The 27097-nt window shown below is 39.7% G+C and overlaps 1 protein-coding gene across 2 annotated transcripts; it reads left to right on the top strand.

Annotated features, from left to right (window-relative positions):
• The first annotated feature begins 13739 nt into the window (after window positions 1-13739).
• cmc1 (C-x(9)-C motif containing 1) lies at window positions 13740-25624 on the top strand. 2 transcript variants are annotated; one of them, XM_062464731.1, is made up of 4 exons: window positions 13740-13899; window positions 15247-15339; window positions 23551-23641; window positions 23819-25624. In XM_062464731.1, exons 1-4 carry the CDS (start codon window positions 13881-13883, stop codon window positions 23937-23939), a joined length of 324 nt encoding a protein of 107 aa, XP_062320715.1. In that variant the 5' UTR covers window positions 13740-13880; the 3' UTR covers window positions 23940-25624. The 2 variants fall into 2 exon arrangements, with proteins under 2 accessions (XP_062320715.1, XP_062320716.1); XM_062464732.1 differs by having other exon boundaries at window positions 13760-13899; window positions 15250-15339.
• Window positions 25625-27097: the final 1473 nt, after the last annotated feature.

Below are 27097 nucleotides of genomic sequence, written 5' to 3'. Positions count from 1 at the left end.
TTGCTTATCAATCAAATTGTCTAAAATATTGTAGGGGTTCCTTGCCTTATGTTTCCTCACAGTGAACTAAAAATCAGTATCTCTCTAATCACAATGCAGAGCAGACTTGATAGAAAAATCATCATGGCCCAAATTTGTCCCAAAACTGGCTTACCATTTTAAAATTACTGAATTCAATTGAATTGCCTGCCAACCAAATTTAAACTAAATAACAAATATTTATATTTAGTCATTTAGCAGACGCTCCTATCCAGAGCGACTTACAGTAAGTACAGGGACATTCCCCCGAGGCAAGTAGGGTGAAGTGCCTTGCCCAAGGACACAACGTCATTTGACACTGCCAGGAATCGAACCAGCAACCTTCTGATTACTAGCCCGATTCTCTAACCGCTCAGCCACCTAACTCCCTTTTTAAAACAATTTAAAATTGTTTTACGGCCTCATTGCTTAATTTCTTATTTGGTATCTTGCTACCTTGCTTATCAACCAAATCAAATTGTATTAAATATTGTATAGCCCTTTTTACAAGCAATATGTCACAGAGGGCTTAGGCTACTAGGGCCCCTCAACCAACCTAAACCCTTAAGGAAGACAAGGAAAAACTCAAAAGTAGGCTAACTGAGGAAGAAATGGAAGAACCTTTGGGAGGAGGGTGGGTGATGCGACTACTGATCCTCCAGCGACGGTTGTAGGTGTGTTCCGACATCGGTTGCGGCTGGATGGACCGATCGGCAAGAGTTGCCGCTTGCAGTCGGAGAAGGAGTTGAAAACGGCTCCGTCCAGTCGGAAATTTCCTGCATGCTTCTGGTGGTTAGTTGCGTTTACATCAGTCAACGTGGCCGCAGATACATTTCTGTTTGCTTGCCTACTTTATGGCTGACAAACTGGACGCGATAGAAAATGCTTTAACATGTCTGCTACATGTGAAGAGACGGACTAATCACTTCAACAATATTATTTCAAACTGTAAATAACGGCTATATTTAAAAAATGTTTTTAATTAAATTGCACAATTCTGTCCAGATTTGATTATTAGCGGGAATTTACGTTGTTAGAATTAACACGAAACACGTGATGGTTGTTGTGCGTTGAGTCTGGCCATAGCTGTGTTGTCATCTGAGCATGGGTTTCATGTGGCGTCAAACAGTTGTCACGGCGCCATCTTAAAGACCGAATTGCAAGATGCCGTCTATCTGCAGTGGTGTGGGCTGTGATAACAGCAAATCTCAAATACATAAATTACCTTTTAGAATGTCCCTAAAAAGCCCTGAGCGTCATTAGAAATGGATTGCTGCTATCAAGAGTGATCACTGGACTCCTACAGAGCATAATTTAAAATGTGAGCATGTATAACGTTATTCTGGACAGCTAGCATTAGATGCTATTAGCTAGCTAGCTATATCTAATGCTAGCTGTCCAGAATAACGTTGATATCAATTTACATTAGTAATGTTAGTTATGTAAGGTATTTTATTATGAGCTTTCATTTGACATGGGGAGTCATTGTTCCGACTGTCTGGCGGAGTGAGTTAAATAAAGTGAGACGTGCAGTGCCGTCTTGGTTCCCGCATTGGAAGCCCGTGTCCTTTTACAGTGCGTTCACACTACAGCGACGCGAATCGCTTGCCTTCCCACAGTTCACCACGCTCGGGGGCGTTTCAAACAGATTAATGTAGAATGTAGTTCTCTAAAGTCACTGTTGTAGTTGTCATGGCCAAGTGTGCAGACTTGGGTTTACGTACTCGCAACATCGATCAAAATACAACTTGTATACAAAATACAAAACTGTTTAATAGATATACACGTTGACATGTGTAAAAAACGTTTCATTATATTACTCAAAGTCTCTGCTAATCTGTCGATACGATAGAGTAGGGAGTTCCAGCCGGGCTAGCTAGCTAGTTACCACAGAACGAAGTTACGTAATGTGACTAGACTGAATTTGAAAGTACAAGCATCAACAACTTCGGCAACCTTGCGCCATGCATCGTTTAAAAAAAATTAACATCTGTACGAATACAGCTATGTAGCGTACAGGACTGGGTAAGCAGCCACACAAACGATTAGTTTCTCTTCCACCTTGACACCTAGAAAGCTAGAAATGTTTACCATGGATGCTATGTTACGAGAAACAAGAAAACACTCCGATTGGCCATCGCTAGCGAAAATCGCTCCTCATTTACATAAAGTTGAGAAAATCTCAACTCAGTCGCGTCGCTACCCACAATGCACCACGCAAGCGATTCGCCTGGCTCCATAGAAAATGAATGGAAAACATGTTGTCGCTCGCATCGCGTCGCTGCAGTGTGAACGCACTGTCAAAGCCCAAACCTAAGTTTAGCATGAAACCCTCGGCTACAGTTATATGGTTGAATTATGTTATGTTGCTACTTGTTGGAGTGGCGTAAGTATGCTAAACTACTTTTCATATGATGTCCTCCTGATGTGACTGATGTTACAACAGAATCTGATGGCAATTCAGTTCAGTGATATAAAAGCTATTCCTAATGTTAATATCGCTTGATTAACAGACTGCCACTGTCCTATGATCAAGAACATTTTCTTAATCTCCAGAATGATACATTTTGGGATCATTAACCCATCCTGATGAGAAGTAGGGGTAGGCTTCGGTGCTTTTAAATGCCTTAAGGCTTCCCCGGTGTATGGAGAGGGATTGTGGTAAATATGGATGTCAGCAAACGTCAAATTTGGCAGGTTTTTACTATACTTAAGTGGAGTAAGCAGTTCACTTGTCAGTGAATAAGGATCAAAATCTAAAGTATCTATCGTATCAATTATTGTTGCTTTTCGTCGGTGGTAAGGTGTGATATTTTCGTGTGCGACATCATCCATTCTGGGGAGAGGCTTCGAATTGGTCCTCGAGATGGCGGCCGAATAAAAAGTCACGTTTCTGAAACCCAATTGCAGTTGCCCTGGATAAGATGCGCTGTTTAACTTTTCAGAAAGATAATGAGCTCGTCAATCTTTTCACCCACCAATCTCAGCCAGGATGGGGCGGAACATCAAAAGTTTGAAGTGCTATACAGCAAACCTTCATTGTAATAATGCATTTGGTTATGATCGTTGACAATTACTTAGTATTTATAAGGATAGGCGCGCTCTACTTCCAAAATAAAGGCGATTTAGGGTGCGAGTGAAAAAGTTACTAATACTAATTACTTAGTATTAACACCATGGGTGCAATGGGGTGGCTTCTGGGGCTTTTCTCTAGGGAAGCAGGTGGCTGAGCGGTTAGGGAAGCGGGCTATGTCCCTGTACTTACTGTAAGTCGCTCTGGATAAGAGCGTCTGCTAAATGACTAAATGTACTCTAAAGCCCCGAATCTTTTAGGTTGTCATTTTCAGTCAATATAAAAATATGAGTTCAACGTAATTTTTATTTGACATAAAGCTCCAAAAACTATTTTGCGCTCTAATGAATGCCAGAAAAATTCACTCGCGCATGCACGCTCGCATGAAGTGTGGAAATCCCTTTCTAGCATCACATCAAACCTTCCTCGCTCGCCTCAGGGTCCTCGAGGTGTGCAGGTCCTCGAGGGTAGGCAGATTGCAGCCAATCACCTTCTCAGCAGTGCGGATGATACGCTGCAGCCTGTTCTTGTCCTTGGCAGTGGCAGCAGCGTACCAGACGGTGATGGAGGAGGTGAGGATGGACTCAATGATGACTGAGTAGAAGTGCACCATCATTATCTTTGGCAGGTTGAACTTCTTCAGCTGCCGAAGGAAGTACATCCTCTCTTGTGCTTTCTTGATGAGGAAGCTGATGTTAAGTTCCCACTTGAGGTCCTGGGAGAGGATAGTGCCCAGGAAGCGGAAGGACTCCACAGTCTTGACTGGGGAGTCACACAGGGTGATGGGGGTGTGTGGGGCTGTGTTCTTCCTGAAGTCCACAACCATCTCCACTGTCTTAAGAGCATTGAGCTCTGTTGTTCTGGCTGCACCAGGTTGGCCGCTTCCCACCTATAATCAGACTCGTCTCCACCAGAGATGAGCCCAATAAGGGTGGTGTCATCCGCAAACTTCAGGAGTTTGACGGACGGATGACTGGAGGTGCAGCTGTTGGTGTACAGGGAGAAGAGCAGAGGAGAAAGGACGCAGCCCTGAGGTGATTGTGACTACATTTTCAATGTGGTAATAATAACTTTCAAGTTGTAGGCCTACTTACCATTTCACCTGTCTGTTAAAGCCCCATCAACAACAAAAAACGGGACCATTAACGGAACACAATGTATGAACATACATTTTAGAGGGTTTTAAAATGGTTCACTCACAAAAAAAGAGGCTAAACAAAGACTTTGTTACACTGGCACACCTTCTTATCATTGTGTATTTTTCTGACACTGTCTAATTAGGTGGCTAATTTGTCAAATAGTTGTCAAATAATATGACTTAAATAAATAACTTAAATTTGGTGTTGTAATAGAAGTTTTGATATGTTATTATACATGTGTAAGATCAAAAGTATCTTTAAAGATTGAATCTGCTTTACTAATGTGTGGTCATGAACTGAAAGGCTTTCTGTGTTCATTGTCTGTGAGAAAGTCTTATGTGAAAGTCCTGGAGTTCACAGGATGTGTAGGGGTTTGAGATATTTAACAAATGCTGAGTTATGGGGTGTAAAGGGTTAACTGATTAATAGAATGTTTGGTTAGTTGTTCATAGTGAACAGGTGACTGACTTAAAGATCCTGTAAAGTCAATTCCATGATTTGCTTCTCAGTACATTATATACGTGTGAAATTAGTTCCTGAAAGCATGTGCAAAGTGCTAAAACTTTGTTGCACCGAAATGTGTAGTTAGATCATAGAACAGTTTCTCTTCCGTTTTCAGATCAGGTTTTAATGGGCGGGGCCAAAAAGTTACCCATCTATGTCATTTCGACCCATCTACGTCAGATCACTGACTGCTGTACTGGTATTGTAGCCTACATCAGCTAGCTAGCTAGCTAGCTTCAGGATCTCTCCCTCCACCCGCAACTTCAGCTGCGCTGCAACACTATTTAATTTCCTTATTGATGAGGAAAGGAAAAATAGGTGGATTGATTTTGCGAAGAGCCACGCTGATGGAATGCTTCGGATAAACTCCAACAGCCGCCTCTGCAGTGGATAAGAGAGTTTGCTAAATGACTAAATGCAGTGACCATTTCACGGCGGATAGTTTTAACATGGACCAGAGACAGACGGGGTTTGCGGACACACGGCTTCTCTTGCAGCGCGGAGCCGTACCGAGCATCGCCCTCTCGGCCGTTCCTCCTCCGGTCGCACCTGGACAATCCACCGCCACCAGCAGTTCATCACTCTGTTCCGTGTGCTTGTTATAATTATACTAGATACGTTTTCCAGAGGTATCTCTGCTATGAGTTAGTGCAAACCGCTAAATTGATATTAAACTACTCGGTGTTGAATGACGGTATTTTGGTGAAATGGTAGCTAATGTGTTAGAAGTAGCCTAGTTGGAGAGCTCACTCTCTGCTGTCTCTGGTATCCATTTTTTCTGTTACAGCTTGGGGGAACATTTCATTTATATGCATCTGTATGTTTCACTCATTGAACAAATAAATTCTAATTGGGTGTGCTCAAGCCTTCGGCGAGAGCACAACCTTTGTTCTCTCACATATATATTTATTATTATTTATTTTTGCCCCCCTAAGCCTCAGTCAATATTTGGACTACATAGACAACCTAGGTGTCAAAAGTTTCGTCTTGGTAGCGATTGAGTTGCTTGTATTTTTATTTACACTCCGTTGCACAGTTTAGGAGGTTACAAAGTTTTTGTGGCAAAAAGTGTATTTTGTCAACGAAGGGTACCAGTGCTAGCCTAGGTCACTACGTCAGCACACGTTAGCAACGACGCATGGATACAACTTGATAGAGACGTTCTAGCACGCAAATTGGAGCTTGGATTATGAGTGAAAAATGCCAAACCCCAAAATTACCAACCATTGGGTTTTGTTGAGAAAGCAATTTCGAGTGGAACTGCCATCTCTGATTTTTTATTTAGGTCGTGAAAGTCTTTGTAATTTGAGCGAGTGCGGGTCGCCCGTGAGACTGCCTAGGCGGCAGCCATGCAAGCGTCATAGTAGTTTAGTATTTTCGTAATTTTATAGTTCGGTCAATTCTACACCAAAAATCAGAAGGAGGGCAATGTTATGACGATATGACTATTGTGAAGACAGCCAGATGGTGATATGTTAATGTAGGTTGCTGTAAAAACTTTGATTGGTTTGCTACGTGAGAGCCCCGTCAGCCTCCGTTGACGATTGCGTCAGCTGTTGTCGATCTCTGATGAGTATTTTCTTAATTTCGTACCAGGGTCAATTCTACATCAAAAATCAGAAGGAGGTCAGTGTTTTAAAGATATGGCGATTGCGAAGATAGCCAGCGGGTCAGCATATTTTTGTGATGTGTAAAACTTGGAATTTGAGTGACACCGCGGCTTGTTTTGACGTTAGCCTCAGTCAGACTCGGCTCGCCCACTGGCAGTGTGTAGTACTGTCTTCAATGCCACAGCTAAACTTTATGTCAAAAGAAATGTTCTAATTTCCTGCGCTTTCAAACAATCAGTGAAATGTGGAGCAACAGCAGCCAGCTTGCCTCTAGCGAACTTATTTTGAATTAGCCATTTCCCCCTACATTAATGTCAAACTTAATTACGTTTTGGGGGGCATATTTTCAGTTAGCAGACGGTACTGTTTGAATCGCGATTCCATACTGCCAGTGACAACGTTGTTACAGTAGCTTGTTTCAAAGGGGGTTCGCAGCTGTTTCAAATGGTGTTCTTAATGAAATATGAGTAGGCTAAATGCTTGAAAATATCACTAGAAGGGAAAAACTTAGAGGACGGACCCACCTGCAACCGACGCAAGCAAGCACACCCTACAATTTCCCCAGAAATTGTACCCTCTCTAGTTGGGTGTGCTTTGCCTTCGGCAAGGGCACAACCTTTGTTCTCTCACATATATATTATTTTTATTTATTTTTGCCCCCCTAAAAGTCAGTCAATATTTGGCCTACATACACAACCTAGGTGTCAAAAGTTTCGTCTTGGTAGCCATTGAGTTGCTTCTATTGGGATTTACGTTCCGTTGCATGGTTTAAGTGGAAATTAAGTTTGTTAACGCCATATCATTACATATTGGAATAAACACAACATTTAAAATCCTTCAAGCTTCAGCTCCTTCAGGCGACACGCCCCCCAGTCTCAAGCAGCGAAGACTGCTGATTTTTTCACGATTTCACGATTGAGCCCATGCAATGTTAATGTAACTACTGTAAACATTTTTCACAGAAATGTGTTCTATATAGTTAGGAGAGACACATTAGCTTGGTTGCTACCTGTGCAATGTTGAGCATTTCTCAGAATTCTCTGTGAATCAGATGAGACAACACCAGCCGAGGAATTTACCAACGAACTGTCTCATCTACATCAAGACACTCCCCTTTATTCTGAATATAAAATCCAACAACGAATAATCGCCTGTTGAGTCCACTGATATCGCGAGTCCAGTGACAACGGATAAATGTCCCTTGATTTCTTTTTGTCCTATTATTTTTTCTCATTTTAATGCTCTTATCAACATGGAAAAGTGGATTGGATTGCTTAGTTAGTGCAAATGTTTTTTTTTATTGTAAACAACATTGCAACATTGCCTGGCTTTGACGAGGGGGCGGGGTATTTCAGAGTGGACGTGCTGCGATGATAGCTCAGTTCACACCGACAAAACACACAGATCAATTTGGTCTTGTCATTGGAACCATTTGGCAACTTTTTAAAAGTAACCTTTCCATTCAGAATCTTATTGGCATCCATTTCGGCGTCTCGTACTCGCTATCCACTCAAAACGTAACGTTAGCCTATTACTCTTTAGCCGGCTCGCAAGCCCAAACAAGTGTGTGCGGTGTGCCTGTTGTTTTGTTTCCGGTCTAGCTAGATCCGGTGTGTTGTCGTTTTTCTAACGTCAGTAGTCGTTGCAACAGTATGTGAAAAAAAACTACAAAGTTTGCTAGGCCAAAAAGAACGCGTTCAACTGACAGCACTAATTGCGATATATTGTTCCACAATATATTGTTACACCCCTAAACAGAAGTCACGCTCCCCCAAATGGGAAACAACATTACATTAACTCAAAAACACATTACATTAACTCAAAACGGAAAGGGTTGGTACTACACTTCGTCGCTGATTGGATGCAGTCACTATCAAAAAATAAGAAATTGATCGACAGAAGTACAAAATGCAATAGACTCTGACAGAGTTACGTGGACCAGGATGGTTGTTTCCTTCTTCTCAATTCGGATAAAACAGAGGTTCAAATTTTCATTCTAAAAAATACAGAAATAATTTATCCAATCTGACCTTAGACTTAGATGGCATCAAAGTCTCTCAAAGCCAGCTGGTAAAAAATCTAGGAGTCACAATGGACCCAGACCTTTCATTTGAGTACCATATTAAGCAAATTATCAGAACTGCATTTTCCATCTACGTAATGTTGTAGAAAAAACATCACACTGCTGTAATTATGACGATGGAGAAATGATCATGGTTTATATGATTGATATAGAACCACTTAATCACCTTTTTTACTTTTATATGCCATATTATTGAAAACCAGATGCAAAGCTGTTGATTGATTAGAATTGCCACTAAAACATAGAAGAAACAAAGGCCAAATGTAAAGACCAGATAGATAGAGTTTGAGTGCCAGAGAGAGAAGTATGTGTGTAGGCCTCTCCCATGAAGGACAACATAGCCCAGATATTGAGAACTACAACCGCCTGATGTCAGGGGACAGATTTATGTGCTTAGACTCAGTGTCCCTGTGCAGCTGGGCGGCATGGCCCCACGTGGCCCTTGGTAAGAGAAAGTAGAGGAAAAGTACTGGCAATGTAAATTTTGTGACGATTCACCAACCGGGTGTGAAATACATAAATGCATCTGTGACCAGAGATAATGTACCAATGACAAAAGATCTTAAAATAATGGAAAGTAAATATATAGGCAAATGTCCAAAGAAAAAGGCCAGTCAGACTCCGGGGTCTACTCACGTTTGTTGGAATCAATCCTTTGTGTTGGATTCGAATAAACACTTTGCATCTTACTTTGCTGCCTTTTCCGTGCTGTTTTAAAACTTGGATATTGGAGAAAAAAAATTGATTATTGTACTTCGACAGTAACATAGCCAAAATACGAAAATTCCTCTCAAAGGATGATGCTGAAAAACTAATACATGCATTTGTTACATCCCGACTGGACTACTGCAATGTGTTATTCTCTGGCCTCCCAGGTCCTACTTAAAAAATGTACAGCGTGTGCAAAATGCTGCTGCTAGACTATTGACTACAACCAGAAAGTTTGATCACATAACATCTACCCTCGTCTCTTTACACTGGCTCCCTATCAAAGCCGGAGCTGATTTCAAAGTTCTATTACTAACCTACAAATCTCTGCATGGATTGGCACCACTTTACCTTTCTGGTCTCCTTGCACCCTATCGCCCCGCAAGGACACTTGGATCTCAAGATGCCGGCTATCTGGTGGTTCCCAAAATTAAGAAAAAAACTGCTGGAGGCAGGGCGTTCTCATATAGAGCACCTCTTCTCTGGAATAAATTACCTGTCTCAATTAAGGAGGCTGTTACTGTTTCGACATTCAAAATGAGGTTAAATACGTTCTTGTTTAGACTGCTAAAGATAAGTATGTGTGTATGTACTTTCTATGTAAACCTGGGGTGTGTGTTTGTCTGTGTGTATCGCATGTAACTTTTAAATTGCAATTAAAGCTTCTATATGTTCACGTTGCCCCATCTAGATTTTACAAATAAAGTAAACCTGTTACTGTATATTGTTGTTGTTATAGTTTCCGTTACTAGTTGGTGACAATGGGGGACGGGGCATTCTCACCCTTATTCTATAAATATAACTTATTTTAGAGTTCTTTCCCCTGGAACAGATTTTATGTTCCAACCGAGATGGGCTGGCAGTGTCTTAGTGTCTAGGGCTCCATCAAATACCCTTTTTTGCTCTGCTAAATTGCTGCACTAGTCCACACTTGACCGGTGGGGATCTCATTCTAATATTACAGTAACTGTTATCTGCTCCTGGCATTCTCTAATCCCTGCTCTCCTCTCTCTGTCCCCCCTCCACACATCCCCTGTGGTGTGGGGGGTTTGAGCTGTCAGTACCTGCCTGGTCGTCGGTCTGCCAACGCTGGACCTGGTCGCCAACCGGAAACCAGTCTCCATGGCGGGCAACAGCGAGTTTCCTGGTCCCTTCCTACATCTACCAAGTTCAGGGTTCATACACATTTTGGCATGACTTTTCCATGATTTTTAGCCAAAATTCCATGCTGAAAAATGTTCGGCATTTACCAATGCATTAAACAAATTATGCATAAAACTGAATATTAATATCTGTTTAATAACTGACAAATTAATAACGTAACAAATTAATACATTTCATTATCATTTATGAATGAGATAAAAGTAGGTTGCAGCACAATGAAAAACCAAAGAAATGTATATTAATTTCAGGAAAGAAAATACCATAATACATGTATATTCAACAACATAACATATAACGTGCATAAAGAGAATTTTAGAGTAATGTCCCATGAATTCTGAGCCAATGTATGTGGTTTTTACCTCTCCACCATCCCATATTCTGACATGCATGTCCCTCTGTTTTGATTGTAAGTGCTTGTGCAAGTTGTCTGGACACCTCTCGCACTGTGAGGGACTTAAAGGTGCGAGTCCAAATGTACTGATACACGCACATTTTCTTTCACTGCATGCAAATCTTGATGCTATTTGGCTGTCTGGGAACATATTGGGAAATATGACCGATGTACACCCTACAATTTCTAGGGAAATTGTAGGTTGTGCTTGCTTGCGTCGGTTGCACAGGGGTCCGTTTTTTTAATGAAATTTTTACAACTGATATTTCTGTATTTTATATAAAAATGCATACTTATTATTTATAAAGATTACATAGATTTAAAAGCATTTTTTTTTTGCTGCTCATTTACAACTGAAAATACGAGTGAAGTGTAGAATGAAATAGATGTCTTCTCATTTACCCTGCAAGAGGCAGCCTCATCGTTGAATCAAAACGAATAAATTTGGCAGACCGGTGTAAAAATTGACCTAATCTCTATGACTTAAACGTCCTTTTAAGTTTTTCCCTTCTCGTGATATTTTCATGCATTTAGCCTACTCATTGCATTCATTCATGAATAAAGAACCCCCTTTGAAGATTATTCTACGACGTTACCGGCAGTAGAAGATGGAATCGCGATTCAAACAGTACCATCTGCTAACTGAAAATATGCACCCCAAAACGTAAATAAGCATGACATTTATTTAGTGGAAAATCGCTCATTCATAAAAAGCTCGCTGGTAGCGATCATTGTCAGTAACAACGCAAAATGCGATATAGCCCTGTGTGGAGAAGCTGCCCCGGTAAATTGTACTACTACGGTACAGTACTAGACTACTGCTGTGTTCGTCTCGGTAGCGATTGCGTTGGTTGAATTGGATTTAACGTTCCGTTGTACGGTTTAGGCTGAAATTTATTATTTTCATGAACAGATTGACAAAGTTTAGGCTGTGGCAATGAAGTTGAGGTTAGTAGTTAGATAGACTTTTGATTTAAGTAGATGTTTTTGTAGTGTCTCGCGTAGGCTACAGCGTTGCAGTGATACACTGGATTGAAACCACAGGTAATGATAATTTCACCCACAAATCGTTCACTTGTAATCTAATGTCATAATAAATCCTACAATGAAAATGTATATGTGAGGAATGTTTATTTTAACGATTGAAAACAGATACATCATAGACCACTGTAGTATGTGTTGCCCGGGCAACACAGGCTAATGTCATGATGCTAATACTTCAGTGAAATAGTAGACTACTGTTTCCAAAAGTAGATGTACTTCCTTAATAATATCAGCTTATATTGTACATTACACATCACAATTGTGTGACATCAAGTTGCTCAGTCTGTGATGCGTCCTCTAAAGACCCAGCAATTCAATCAATTTCCCGGCACATTTGCAATGTTATGCAATGCAGATGTGCACACCGCCCCCTACCGAACAAGGTGGGTAGCTCGGTCAGCAGGGAGCTGAAGAAGAGCGGCTACTGACGTCACTCTGCTGCTCCGCTCAGAATGCTTTTTCGTTCATTTTGCATTTCTGCAAATGCATTTGAATTTGAATTGTGGTCACGATTTTTCAGCCACGTTCTTAAAATGAAAATGCATTTCTGGAAATGCATTTAAATTTGAATTGTGGTCACGATTTTGCAGCCACGTTCTTAAAATGAAAATGCATTTCTGGAAATGCATTTGAATTTGAATTGTGGTCACGATTTTGCAGCCAAGTTCTTGAAAATGAAAATGCATTTCTGGAAATGCATTTGAATTTGAATTGTGGTCACGATTTTGCAGCAACGTTCTTGAAAATGAAAATGCATTTCTGGAAATGCATTTTAATTTGAATTGTGGTCACGATTTTGCAGCCACGTTCTTAAAATTAAAATGCATTTCTGGAAATTTTCAAATTTTACATTTCAAATTGAATTTTGGTATCTATTTGCTTGGGCATGTTTTGAAAATTAAATCTCAAATGTCTATTTCTTTTTGAAGAAAGTGAAAGATTGAGCACTCTTGAAGAAGAAAATTAAAATGCAAATAGGATGATTGATTACTAATTTCATTTATGAGTCAAATAATGCAGCTACATTCTTAAAATGCAAATGCATTTTCTGGAAATGCATTTGAATTTTGGTAATGATTTTCTTCCATACCTACCAACCTGCTGGCAATAGGTGAATTGGTGACCGTTGCTAACAAGAAACACATATTTAGCCAATCAGCGTCCTCAAAAATTATTCCTAAAGGGTGCTGAAATAATCTCCCCAAGCAAAGAGTTAAGAGTATAGAAGTGATTTTGCAACTGTAGGGCCTACTTTACGTTATTGAAAATGAATGACTCCGGACCGGACTTGAGCCATTCTCAAATTCTGTCAGATATCCTCTCCAAAATACTTTTGAGAGGAGAACTTTAGTGGAGAAAATAAAAATAAAAGAGTTTGGCCCAGATCAACCTGACCAAAATTACACAACATGCGAGCGAAAAGGGTACAGCATACACGAGAGGTTTCTCCAACGATTGGTAAGCTACAACAGAAAGGCCTGGCTAGCTGGATGCATTCATGTCAATGCCTTATTTTGCTTCCCGTGCTTGCTTTTCATAACATTCGGAACAGATACAGCATGGACTGTTACAGGAGTTAAGGACATTAAACATTTATCTGAGAAAACAAAACAAGTGCACAAAGGCACACATGGAGAATACAATCAAGCTAGCCATGCCAGGCAGAGACAATATCGTTATGCAACTGGACGAAGGTCACTGGATTGGGGTGAGGAAACACAACGAAGAAGTGGATAAGAACAGGCACGTTCTATCAAAGATAATTGATTGTGTTAAATTCATCTATAAATCCTAAATATTTAGTCTTACAGTAATAGTTGTGTTGTGTTTTCTAATAATACCAGGGAGAGTGGCTCAAGTGCCCAGATGTCCTGAAGGCATGAAGTCGAACGCACCTAATGTAATGTTGTTTCCCATTTGGGGGAGTTGACTCGTATTTGGGGGGAGTGTTTTCATTTGAGGGATGCACTCATGTTAGTGGGTGTGATTTGCACTTCAGGGCCACCGTAGTCCACCCTACCACTAGGCCTTCCATAGTATATATGACCCAATCGGCGTTCGAACGACCCATAACTAACGTGTACAAACTGAGGTCACATTGCACACGTTTTGTAATGTTTGAGTAATACTGCTGGACTACTACAAAATGGAGACTACTAAATCAGGTAGGTATTATAAAATAGAACACTAAAATTTGAGCAACCACAGTTTAAAACTCATATTTACCCGTTTGTTCTGCTGTTATTGTTATAATGCTAGTCTTGTACTGATCGGCTAACTAACCAGCAAAGCTAGCCAGCTAGCCTAGCTACTGGGACGTTGTTGCATGCTCTTACACATTACTACAGTCAGTCATCCTTGTCATCGGTTGATAGCTAGCTAATTCAGTTGTATTTGGCTTTTAGAGCGGAATTTCATTTTTATGGTAGCTCATCGATAAATTCGCAATCTGCAGCTAGTGATCATGTTGTTAGTTTGCCATATCCGCTAGGCTAGTTAGTCAGAGAGCTGTGGCTAGTAAAGTCTAATGTAGGCCTACACTTTATAGTGAAAAGTATGTTGACACCTGACCATCACATGCATATGGCCAGTAAATTATTTCTACACCAAATTCGACACATTTTTGAATAAACATCACTTTGTGCATTGGGGCATGAGCAAGCTCATTGGTGCTGTCATGCCAAAAACTGTCACCAATGTGTGCTGTTTTTCATGATTGTGGGCGAAAGCCCTTTATTTTACATTTGGAAATATTGGTGCTAAAGCATGAAATATCATATGTCTAGACAATTCTGTGGCTTTCTTGTTTATTTTTGAGAATACCCCCATGCACAAAGTGAGGTCCTTTACAGAAATGCAAGTTTGGAAGAATGTGCCTGACCTGTACAGACCTAAACACCAACACATTTGGTATTAAATTATAATGCCATCTCCAAGCCAAGTCTTATCAACATCATTGCCCAACCTGCTCTTTTTGCTGAATGGAAGCAATTTCCATGTGTTCCAACACTGATATGGACAGCCTTCCCAGAAAAGTGAAGGCAGTTATACCAATAAGGTGGGAACCAACTCCATATTAATACTCATGATTTTGGAATGAAAGGTACACTGAGTGGTCTTCACATTAGGGTTGCCAGCCGTCCTGGTTTTACCGGGATTGTTGTCTTTTTTGACTGACTCAAAAAGATTAATATTTTTTTTCCTGTGACACAAATTGTCCCGTTTTTTTGTGAAAATGTATTTTCAAATGAAACCTCATTTGGAATGTCCTTCTACTGCTATTCTATTTTCCTGCTTATGTTCATACATCCAATTTTGTCTCAGTAAACTATTAGCCTAAAACACAGCAAAGATTGGCCATGTGTTTACTTTTATTTGATTGGTAACCCCTCCCCCCCACTCACACACAAACTCCCCAGTCACTGTCCAAGTGTCCCGGTTTTTCGCTTTATCTAAGGTGGCAAACCTAGTTCACATACTTATTCATAAAGTGTGTGTGTGGTCATTTTCAGAAGAGCCCTTCCTCAGGCATGTGGAGACAGACGTGCTAATTCCGAAGATTATGAGGGAAAAAGCTAAGGAGCGCTGTGCTGAGAAAGTTGATGGTGAGTGATGGCTAACCAGCTAGCTAGTTGCACAGAGATCTGAGGGTGCCTTATGCTCTCGTTACTCAACATCTTTTAGAGGTAAGGATTTGACAGGTTTAAGTTAAGTGGCAGTAGTGAAGCATCACTTGCCCTCTAATTTTCTGGTTAGAAGTTTCCTAGGGACTTCCTGATCAAATATTATTGTCATACTTTGTTGCCAATTCAATATGTAGCCTATTGAATATATTATTTTTAGAATTATTACCCTTTATGCGCTCGTCAGCACATTTCCTGCATGCTTTTTTTGTACGACTCTAACGTAACGGGACCAACGTTCCAACGTTCCCCCAATTTGTACGACTCTAACGTAACGGGCCTCGAACCCTTTAACATGTATTAGTATACTTAGTAATTACATGACTTCAATAGATAGCTCATACAATTCCAAAATATCGCAATAACATGTGTTTGTGAGAAAGAAAAAAATTTGGTAACTAGATATGACAATTTCAACCAATCCATTTACAGATCAGGATCCACTGTGAGTTTCGAGAACATTCCACATTACCCATACACTCATCCACACACCCATGGATGGACAACCATATGCACTATGCATATGACAACAGGCGCAGCAAGAAATAAACTGGCCATCTGCATCTTTGAACTACACAAAGACTAAACACAGAGGATTTACAGTAGGAATGTAACAATATCACAGATAGAATTGCAAATCTATTTATCGGACTAAAATTGTACCATTCAAACAAAACCCCATCAAATTCAACAATAACTTTAACCTCACCATAACTTCGCTCAAAGTAATCGATCTCAGTAACTCACCACTTTCCCCTGTTCAAAATGCTGCATCGAATCACCTGACCCTGAGGAAGAATCCCGTTCTTGCCACTCACGAGTCCAGGTCGGATCTCAATGAACATCCGGATGCCCCCTCCAAAACTGTCGTGGAAGTTTTTTGAGAGAATCAATCGTTTAAGCTGAAGTCGGGTGAAGTACAGAGTTAATGTTTATTTGACGTAGATTTGAACATAATAACGTTATCAACATAACATCATCGACACACAAACATAAGACAATAACACAAAGACAATTCTATACAGGCGAGACTGGCGAGACACAAAGTGAAGATGGCAGCAAAGTAGAGCTACGAGCTCAAACGGAAGCAACTTTTTTTATGGAACGAAGATGCACTGTGTCGTCTGTCGTATGTTTCCGTCTTAAGCAGACAAAAGTGGATATTTTTACAGAGGCACCGACAATTTTCGAAAAACAATACCTGACCAGCCATGCTAGCAGGCAGCACATGGTTTGCGTGACAGCTAAGCGGATGGTTGACAATCCATCTTCGAGGCCGTTGACCATGCTGGTCAGGAATTTAAATGTAGATGCCCATCGTGTTATTGCACGACTTATAACAACGGCATATCACGTAATTAAGACGGGCCAGCCGTTCGTCTCGTTCCCCCAGGCTATTGAACTGCAGCAGAAGAATGGTGTCGACTTGGGTACTTAGTATCAAACTGATGAAATGCTATGGAAGCTTTTATATATTAGCATTGAGGGACCAGAGGTTTCAGTTTCAGCCAGACAGAGTTGTGCAGAGATGGCTGTCAGCAGGGAAGAGAGCACGTTATGTTTGAGGTTAAAAGTCAATTGTTTTGCTGACCATTACCTTTTAATTTTTTATCACTAGAAATGTGATTTCTTTTTTGTTCTTTTTATATCCAGGATGTGTTTAATAAATGGTTAAACATGTTAACAGAATAACACAACTTATAAGTCTTTGGTTTTGTTGTAACAATGATAAATTACAACTTTTGTAGGGGGGGCCAGTAAAAACTGTCTTGGGGCCAGTAAGTTTCAAACCCACTGGCCCCATCGGGGCCTAGTGGGTTAACAAAAAATGTTAATGTTGAGCCCTGCTAATATTAGGTCAAATATTGTTTTCATTACTAGTTTCCTGTAAATGTATGTTTAAATGAGCAAATGATGTAAAATATCATATAATGTGCATACATTTCCAGAACGGAAATCAGAACATTGCATGAAGACAGAATCCAAAATCCTTGTTTCATTTTGTCAACATATTAGAGTCCAAAGTTTTTACAAAGGGCACTTTGGATATCTCGTTTTCATCACTCCATTAATCAGAATATGGTGGCAACAGCCATTGAAGAAAATCATTTGCAAATTGCGCGGCAGACCGTGTTCTTGCTCAGGTTCTCCGCATCACCCACACTATAAAAGTAGGTAGCGAAATAACGAAACGGTATATATAGTCTGTGGGACTGTGAGCACACGGCTTTGATGTGTCGCATTGGCAACATACGGCTCAAGAAGCTGGCAAAGATAAGTAATTCCCTCTGCTGAGAATCTATATCTTTCATAAAGATACTCATGAGGGAATGCGAAAGGGTTTTGTCGGTCTCTAAATGTTCTGGCTCTTCTGAGCGCACCTGTCACTATCCGCGCACCAAGCTCCACAGGATCTTCTATGAATGGTGACGGCATTATCCTCAAGAATGAGTTAGTGGGCGGAGCTTTTATACCGGTTGATCTCTGATCTCCAACGTAACCTGCTCCCGACCAGGTTAGGCGTTCAGCATGTGTTACCATGGCGATCTACCCCGGTAACTCCGTCGTAGTACAGAAAACCCTGGGTTGAACCTGAAGTTACCTCGCTAACGCCAAATCTTGATTCGTAGTACAGGCCCCTGGTCTCCCACGCTTCCTCTCGTCCTTCAAGACCTCCATGCCTGGGAGGACTTTGAAGTGCCTGGTCCCCTTCTTGGTCCTCCTCCGGTAGGCCTCCTGCTGTTTCTTCTGGGCCTTCTCCACGTTGAGTCGCACCTTGACCGTTCAAGAGAAAGGAAAGCAGCTAAGCTTTATATTCTCTAGGGTTTTATAACTTTGTGTCTGTGATGCATTGTTATTACGTTAACAATTACTTAGCATCACTCAGATGGGTGATACACATTGGTGTTACAGAAACTGAGTGCACCTTGTGGTGAAAGCTACAGTGCACAGTTGTGTAATATGTGATGCAAGTTAGGTCATTTCTCTCACCTTGTTGAAAACCTCATCATTGTTGGCCCTGGTCTGGAGGTAGTCTTCGGAGGCACCCTCACCAGGCCCATCAACCTCAACCTCATGAGGAAGGACGTCTGTGATCTGAAATTACATGATAATACAGATCATGCAGCAGATAGTTGCATGAAGTTAGTGTTTTTTTATTCTATTGCAAATATAGCAATATTTAAGAATAAAATATCAAAAGTTTACATACCTCGGTTGACAGCCGTGGCTCCCGACAATACATCAGTCGGTAGGGTGAATACCTGGTGGAAGCCTGAATACTGGTGTTATGTGCAAACAAGATTACCTTCATGTTATCCTCCCACCGTTCTTGATGCCCATCCAGAGTCTTCCCGATGGCCCTCTTCAGTGTCTGGTTGGTCCTCTCATCCAGTCCGTTGGTCTGGGGATGGTAGGCGGACGTGATCCGATACTTCTCTTGTCCCCACTTCTCGAACAAGAGAAGTGGGGGGCAACCTAAATAACCTAATTACGTACAAATGTAATCATTAGTTTAGTTTGTGTGTGTAGTATGTCCACAACACTTAAGAAATCTAATGTTTTATTTAGCATCTACTTGACCTTGTTCCAGAACTCTCTGCCTTGGTCCGTCAGTATGACCTCTTGTGCGCCATGGGTGTGGAAGATGCCCATCAGGGCCTGGGATGTTGCCAAGGCTGTCCTAGCAGTACATAGAACACAAGAAAATACATGGAGCTATAATATACAGTTTCAATCAAAATTATTCAACCCCCATTGCGTATTAGGCTTATTGGGAAATTGTACAATTTTTCTGATGTTTGCAATAAACAAAGTAGACAAGAACAGTTGAAATAGTTCAATAAAACTCATATTACCATGGTTTTCATCCAAATTCAACACGGAATGCTACTTTTAATCACTACTGCAGTCTCAAAATTATTCAACCCCTTCATGACAAGCCCCAAGGGCTTCATTAGTTATATTAGAACATATAAATACCTGGGATGGCTAGGGTTTTGTTGAGAGTGATGCATGTTAGAAATAAGTCATGAGATAAATGACAACTCGAGCCGATGACAGTCCAAAACTGTGAGAGCGAGCCTGAGGTAAATTGCAATTTTGAAGCGCCTACCCAGAGCCATAGAAAAAGAGAGTTGCGACACACTTTGATCTCGCCGACACGTGATCACGTGGTTCAAGTAGCTCGCTGTAGTTCCAAAAATCCCACTGCTGTCAACCTGTTTGAATGGTTTCCAATGAAGCTGGCCAACGGAAATCGCTTTCTCAGGCAAATAGCGATTGAAACAGGCTTGGTTAAAGAAATCCGATATTCAGGCTATTTTCAGCAGACTCGTATCTACAAAACGCAGTCCTCCCTGACGTTTTTGGTGTAGAATGGAGTGAAATACAACATTGTGAACACTCACTGCCAGTGAAACACAGGAAAAAAGCTAGAGCTTTTTCGTCACATGGTTACTCGCTGACGAGTACGTCACTCGCTGTAGTAAAAAAAAAAAAAAAAAAAAAACTACTGCTGTCAACCTGTTTGAATGGTTTTCGACGGGACAGACAGCAGCACCATCTCGATTCACGGACATTTTCGGGTTATTAACGCATAATGTCAATTGGTTACTGGTGTGTTGTATCATGTATGTCTGATTTATTACCATTTATGTATTACATTAACTTAACATCTTACATAACGCAATATTGTGAAGCAGAGCTAGAAATGGCTATGCTAGCTACCGATACTGTACCATACTGTACATACCAAACAGTAGCCTAATGAGGACTATATTGTTCCACTTAACGTTTAACCTTCGACTGTTGAAGTAAATGGGACTTGTTAAACGTTTTTTTATTCATCAGCCCACTTACAATTTACCACATTAACAACACTTATATTTGTAGTACTTGATGCAAGGTGAATCTAACCATTATCACCAGCAACTGCTCAATTTAAGACAAGAAAGGAGTTTGGTAAAAAATAACAGAATATACAAGGCAACCAACTGCATTCAATAAAACATTTTATTGTACAATATGTCCAGTGTTCTTCCACTCCTTTTGTTTGTAGTTATCCAGTGATGCAAACTAGCCATGTTATCTAGTTGAGCTAGCTAGTGAGTGGACCTGAAATTCCTGCCGAGCGTTGAAAGCTAGCTGGACGATAGGGGACCCCTTAATCTGCAATTCATTGTTGCTAGCTCTAATCAGATGTACTATAGGCTAATAAGAGAAGACTAACTTTGTATGCCAACGAACACCAATAACTAATTTGACAGACTATAAACCAACGGATTTCTGGTTAGGATACACGTGCTCTCTAGCTAGCTACAGTAACCGTGTTGCTTATGTTAGATACTAGGCCTACAGTCTAGCTCTAACTGCATTTAGAATCTAACAAGCTATACTCTTACGATACATTTTATCTAAAGCTGGCTATATGAAATACTACTAATAACAATTGATATGTGGTGGTAGAAATAATGCCGGATTTTCACCAATTTACCAGCTAATTTGCTTCGGAGACACTGAAAATGAATGGGATTCAACGGTGGAAAATACAATGTTTGGAACTATAGGTCGCGTGAGACACGCTTTACTTCCGCATTCCTCGATAACAATGGGAGTCTATGGAAGTGTCGCAACTCTCTTTTTCTATAGCTCTGCGCCTACCTAGCAACCAGGACAGTTTCCCACATCTCAGTAATTTAAGGTTGGCATAGCGATGGACGCCTCCTTGCATCGGAAGGGCATTGTGACGTCAGATAGGACAGTTTTTGTCACTAGGACAGTTTTTGGCCTGACAGGCTATTTCAAAACCAACCGTTTTACAGCTACATTTTTTTTTATTGTGAGATGTGCATAGGAAAGAGGTGTCAATGGACTTTGGGGTTCACGGTATGTCCATTTACCCACTGAACTGTCGTTATTCAACTGTGACGAGGTAAATTCGGTTCTGCAATCAATGACGCCTTTAATAAATGCTCATAACAAATCATAGCATATTGCCTAAAACCTGAGGTAAGCACAAAAACAATCAGTGATACATTTGCGACCCATTAAAAATTACGGTCGCAATGGCATTTCAAAAGGTCGCAAATGCGACCATTTCGGTCGCAGTGTAGTGCCCTGATAGACTGTTTTAGACAGACTGTTTTCACCTTAAGTATATGTGTGCATATGTCCAACTTTGAGGGTTGTTGTTTTCTTTGGCATGGTCATTACAGGTTTTTTTTACTTTGTAGTACTGGTGCTCCCAACTAGCACCAGCAAATATTTATGAGCACCCACTGAAAATGTTCGTATTGTCTTTTCAGTTCTTCAAATTAGCGCGAGTGAGCTCCCTGTCACGTGACAAGTTATTGACGGTTAATTTTAAAATCGGCATTACAGGGAAGAACATAAAGATTACGTTTACTTGATTATGTAACGTTGGATAGAACGGTACACTGGTCACTGTATCAGCTCAAAGCAGGCACATACTGTGCAGTTAATTAGCAAGCGTTTTGTAAAGACATTTTAACAGGTCGCATCATAACAATTATTCGCACTCGCACAAATGCTTCCAAATATATTTTTTGGTTGCACAGATACAACTTGGGGAGCATATGCGACCAAAATGATGGCAATTTCAAGCCCTACATTTTGTCTGTATGTCTGCATCTTGACCTGATTTATTGTTTATGTCATATGTACACAATCCCTTACAGCATTGTAGGACACAAATAATCACAAGAAGTCCATGCATAGTGGGATAGCCAAGATCACTGTTAATAATGGATTTGATCAAATTGTGCATCGAGTGACTACTGATGTGCATCGAATGATTACTGATGTGGACAGGCCTTTGTTGATTGGATTAGTTTCAGTACTCTGCCTCTCTTGATTGTTTTGATCTGCATTTATATTAAACTAGTAGTGATCATTGCCCAGATGTAAAGTAATTATTCATTATTTAGTTATTTAGTAGCCTTGGAGGTACAGGAAGAAAGGGAGAAAGCTAAGTATGAAGACCTTGCTAACAGGGTGAAGATCTTGGCCATTCAACACCTCTTTAACACCAGCAACCTACCATCTGTATCTAGAATGCAGGACAGGGAGGCAAAAATAAATAAATCTTTATAGACTTGGCTCTGGACAGAGTAATAACTATTTACTATGTATACATCTGCAAACTGGTCCTACCAGCGCCATATTTAGATACTTGTTTCTCTTGTGTGTTTACCTATAAGGGAGAAAATAGATCTATGGTAGCCAGTTACAGTACATTGAGACCACAGAAAGGACCACCATTGAGTCAGACACTGTCAATTCAAAATGGGAAAGGAAGCACTTTTTTGAAAAATATGCACTGTGCATGTGTGCCAGAGATGGAGTCAAGACTGGAATTCTCAATACTGACTATAGTACCAGTCCTAGATCACTATAATCAATTGTACAATCAAAAGACTACCGCAATGAGGGTTACCAAACCAACCACTGACTCCCTATTAGGGTTGTCACGATTTTCAAACTCAATACCGATACCCGATAAATTAGAGGCATATATATATATATATATATATATTGCGCATGTGAAAAAAATCTATGTGCTTGCGACTTTTTACATAAATCTGACGTCATAGGAGGGGCTGTGCCTGCCTCTCTCCAGCGGTGCTGTGTGTGCAGTTGTGTTACAACTGGAGAAGGCGAAGACGGCACTGTTTGTATCAATACTGTTGCAAATAAATATCAAGACAGTGTGTGTTCAGTGTTGGAAAGTATTCATAACCTTCTACTTTTCCACGTTTGTTGTGTTAAAGTTTTAATTTCAAACGAATATATATATATAAAGACCAGGATGACAAATTGAAAAAACTTATTTCTAATTTACAAAAGATTTTATTCCCTTTTGTCAGGATGGTCCAAATATATTTCAGCTGTAGAGAGCCCTTGAAGGGACCTGTGAAAATCTATAGTTTCACGTCCGGACGAGAAAGTGTCTTATTTTATTTATTTTTTCACAGGTCCCTTCAGGGGCTCTGTACAGCTGCACCCTATGTAGGACATTAGGCATTATTACTAGACATTATCCAGTAGATTGGAGGTAAATGTTGGCTTCTGTCCTTTTCCACTGTTAATCTACTACTTCTCATTTTATTTCAGCCTTTAACCACTGCTGTAAGCAAACTGGCTTTCTTATGGCGTTCAAGTGTCGGAATGAGAATACCTCCTTGAAAGAGTGCCTGACTGTTTAGTGAGTATGAGACATTTACTGGTCCATCTTAATCCCCTGATTATAGGTGATCATAGTTTGGGCACAATAGACAATTATTAGTTTGTGTAGAATAGACCAACAGCATGGTCTCCTCACAAACATCTCACAAAGTCAACATTTGTGTAATAAAAGTTACCAAACATCACTTGCCCACAGCTACAAAGACCCAGCATTTTTTGAGGAGTGCAAGAAGGAGTATATTCGTGACAAGTTGGAGTACGAGAGGACTGGCATTCCAGCCAAAAACAGGAAACAGAAGCTCCCAGCTAGCATGTAAACAAACTGTTGGATAGGCGCGCTTGATAGGCTAATAGCACCTCTAATTGAAGTCAGATGTATCTGAAACTATTTGTAACAATTTATTTGAAGAGGGTCTTTAAAAGCATTTATGACAAATTTTATACAACCTTCTCAACACATTATTCCAGTGTAATTTCAATTATATTTTCAGTATTTAAATAAGTACTGGTAAAAAAACGTTATATGTACACACATGCGTCAACATTGTTAAGAATGAGAAATTTAAAAACAGAAATTTGCTTCCACATCTTAGCATTGTACCTCACCTCTAAAGGGGATGTATCTATGTAATTTGTCTGATACCCTGCCACACCAGGTTTGTATGTGTGTGTTCATGATTGTATGTGTGTTTGTTTGGAGTACCCTAATAGAGAAAATGTACAGAGCATTTCAGATTTTCACTATAAACCAATTTGATCATATTTTGAAAACTACCTGTGAATGTGTCATGAATATAGAAGGGGAATATATCAATTACACTTACACTCACAATAAAGTGTAATGAATGGTTTCAAAAGGATTTTATTTTGTTACAAATACCCCTTCAAACAAAATGCACAATTTCACAAGCAGGATGCGAAAGAAGTACTGTATGTGAAGGGGCCAGTCTAGTTGGTCAGAAAACAAGGTAATAATACTTTGAGATCTGGTTTAAATTTTCCAGGATAATAACTATAGATCAGGGGTCCCCAAAAAAATTTCTGCGAGAGCCAGATCATTTTTCCTTTTTTTAATGTGGGGCTGGGTCGGTCTGTAACAGAAAATTACATGGGCCGGAGTGACTACGAGTATTATTGTGGAGATTTTATTATGATTTTAAATGTATTCATTATGCTAGATTAGTTAATTATTTTGTTATGCACCGTACATCCGTACATATCAAGAGATATATAGCCTATTAAAAGAGCATTATTACTATCGTAATTACCTTTTTTAATATTCATTGCTATTGAAATCAAAACATTTACTTACTAATGCATATTAGTCAGTGTTAAACGTTTTTATTTTTTTTATAAAAAAGTATCTGGCATTGTTCAGAGGGCCGGTCCAAATGCGTGGGGGGGCTGTATTCGGCCCGCGGACTGTAGTTTGGGGACCCATGTTATAGATTGTCTTAGTGTTAGGATCCAGGCCATTACTATGGTCACAAGCATAGAATCCTGACTCCCCTCTCTTGGGTTTGTGCTTTGTAGTGTGTTAATATGGTAAATTAAAGATTTGAAAGCTTCAGACAACATAAAGAAACGTTGAGGGAAACTGAGTCATAGTATATTGTGCTGACACTCCTGATTTGAGGCATAAATTCAGATGCAGGAGTAATGTGTACAGATCTGATTATTTCCACAAACAATGGAATAACTTAGTCCTGTACATGTAATTCTGAATGCGTAACCTGCAAATACTACTGCTGTGTTGCACTTGTATACAGAACCAGTGCATAGTACACAGGGCTTAAGCCTTAAGGTAATTTACTAAAGGCAAGGTTGAACTTGAGTTAAATGATCCCAAATAACATATTTTTTATTAAATATATTGTTTTTTGATAACCTAGATTAGACCATGCACTGCAAGTAGGCTATTTATCTGAAACCATTGATGGCCATGACATATTTCTGTATGTGAATATGAATATAAAACAATACAATAAACCAATAAATGTTGTGTTGTCTGTTTTAATTTTTATATATCTTATAATCTTTCTAAATAGATAGTAAACTTTGACTAAGGTGTTCTCTGTTGTTGTACAGTGTACAAGTTGCACATCTGTTGCATCTGAGATGTTGTAGAACCATATCTACCAATAAGCTTAAATAAACCAAAGTCTGGAATTGTGGGACCAAGAGATATCTGTCTGGTCAAACTGCAGCTAACTGAAAAGTAATGCAATAATCAATTGTCAAATATGAGATGTGCAGGATACTGCAAGTGTCATGTTTGCATATTTGTTGGCAACAAAAAGAGCTGGTGTAATTTATTTTAAAATATATACAGTATGTCATTGACATGTACTTGTTATCTCATCACTCTGCTTTCCCCTTGGGCTGTACTGGTACATATACCTTAGTCGATCAAATTGATTCTTTCGGATTGTGCCAGCCCAAAGAGCCGAACTATCGACACATTGAAAATGAACAGTGTCATCATCTAGCAGACGTTTAAACTGGCTGAATGAGGCGTAGTGGTTGTCTCCAACGGTAGCCTACCCTACGTTATTTAATATTTAAATTAAGGCTACATGTGTTCATTTTGATCTGATATTAGTGTTCACACATTAAAATGTTGTGATACAAAATGTATTCATTTAGCAGACGCTTTTATAGCGACTTCCAAGAGAGAGCTTTACAAAGTGCATAGGTCACTGATAATAACAAGATAGCCACAAAAACATTGCGAGCAGCCAAAACATGAAGCACACATTGTGAACAACCAAAGTAAGTGCCAAAGGGAAGAACCATAAGAGCATGTAGTTAAACAAGTTACAATTAAACAACATGAACCGCTATAAGTGCAAGTGTACCTGTAGAAAAAACAAGCAACAATAATAAAACAATATATCACAGTGAGTACAAAAATTTAAATCAGTTACCACTAACCACAAGAGCAACAAGTCTCTAAGCAAAAGTCATTGTGATCCTTGAGGAAACTAACATCGGGTCAAGCGAACCCGATGTTCGCTTGACCCGATGTTAGTTCCTAAGTACCGCTGTACTCCCGGCAACAGAAAGGAAATAATTAAATACAAGTCAAACTTGGAATAGTTTAGCCTTTTAGCTTTTTAAAACATCTTAGCTTTTTAAAGCATACTAATACTTAACATTTTAGTAACAAATGTAACCTTCTTTACTCTTTAGTTACCAAACAATATGTTTTTAACACAAAAGCTTAACTTTAAGTTAAACATGACATCAAGCTGTAAACATGGAACTTACTTTCAAAGCAATGAGTACCATATATCATACATTATGTAGATGTTTCTAATTCACTGTAACCTTTAGTTAATGAACAGAATTCCTCTGAAAAATATCTGAATAACAAAAAAATTACTGCAAAATTCATGAATAAAATAAATGTAAGTACTCTGCAAAATATACGAATAACAAAAAATATAATTACTCTGTAAAATATCAAGCTGTA

Source organism: Osmerus eperlanus, chromosome 7, assembly GCF_963692335.1.
Source record: "Osmerus eperlanus chromosome 7, fOsmEpe2.1, whole genome shotgun sequence".
Lineage (NCBI taxonomy): Eukaryota > Metazoa > Chordata > Actinopteri > Osmeriformes > Osmeridae > Osmerus > Osmerus eperlanus.
The sequence above is the reverse complement of the archived record's forward strand: the minus strand, read 5'-3'. Positions and strand labels throughout refer to the sequence as shown.

Excerpts from the sequence above, each read along its gene's own strand:
- cmc1 (XM_062464731.1), top strand. Across the intron at positions 15,340-23,550 it reads CTGTGCTGAGAAAGTTGATG|CCTTTAACCACTGCTGTAAG; the intron begins GTGAGTGATGGC and ends ATTTTATTTCAG. Across the intron at positions 23,642-23,818 it reads AAAGAGTGCCTGACTGTTTA|CTACAAAGACCCAGCATTTT; the intron begins GTGAGTATGAGA and ends ACTTGCCCACAG.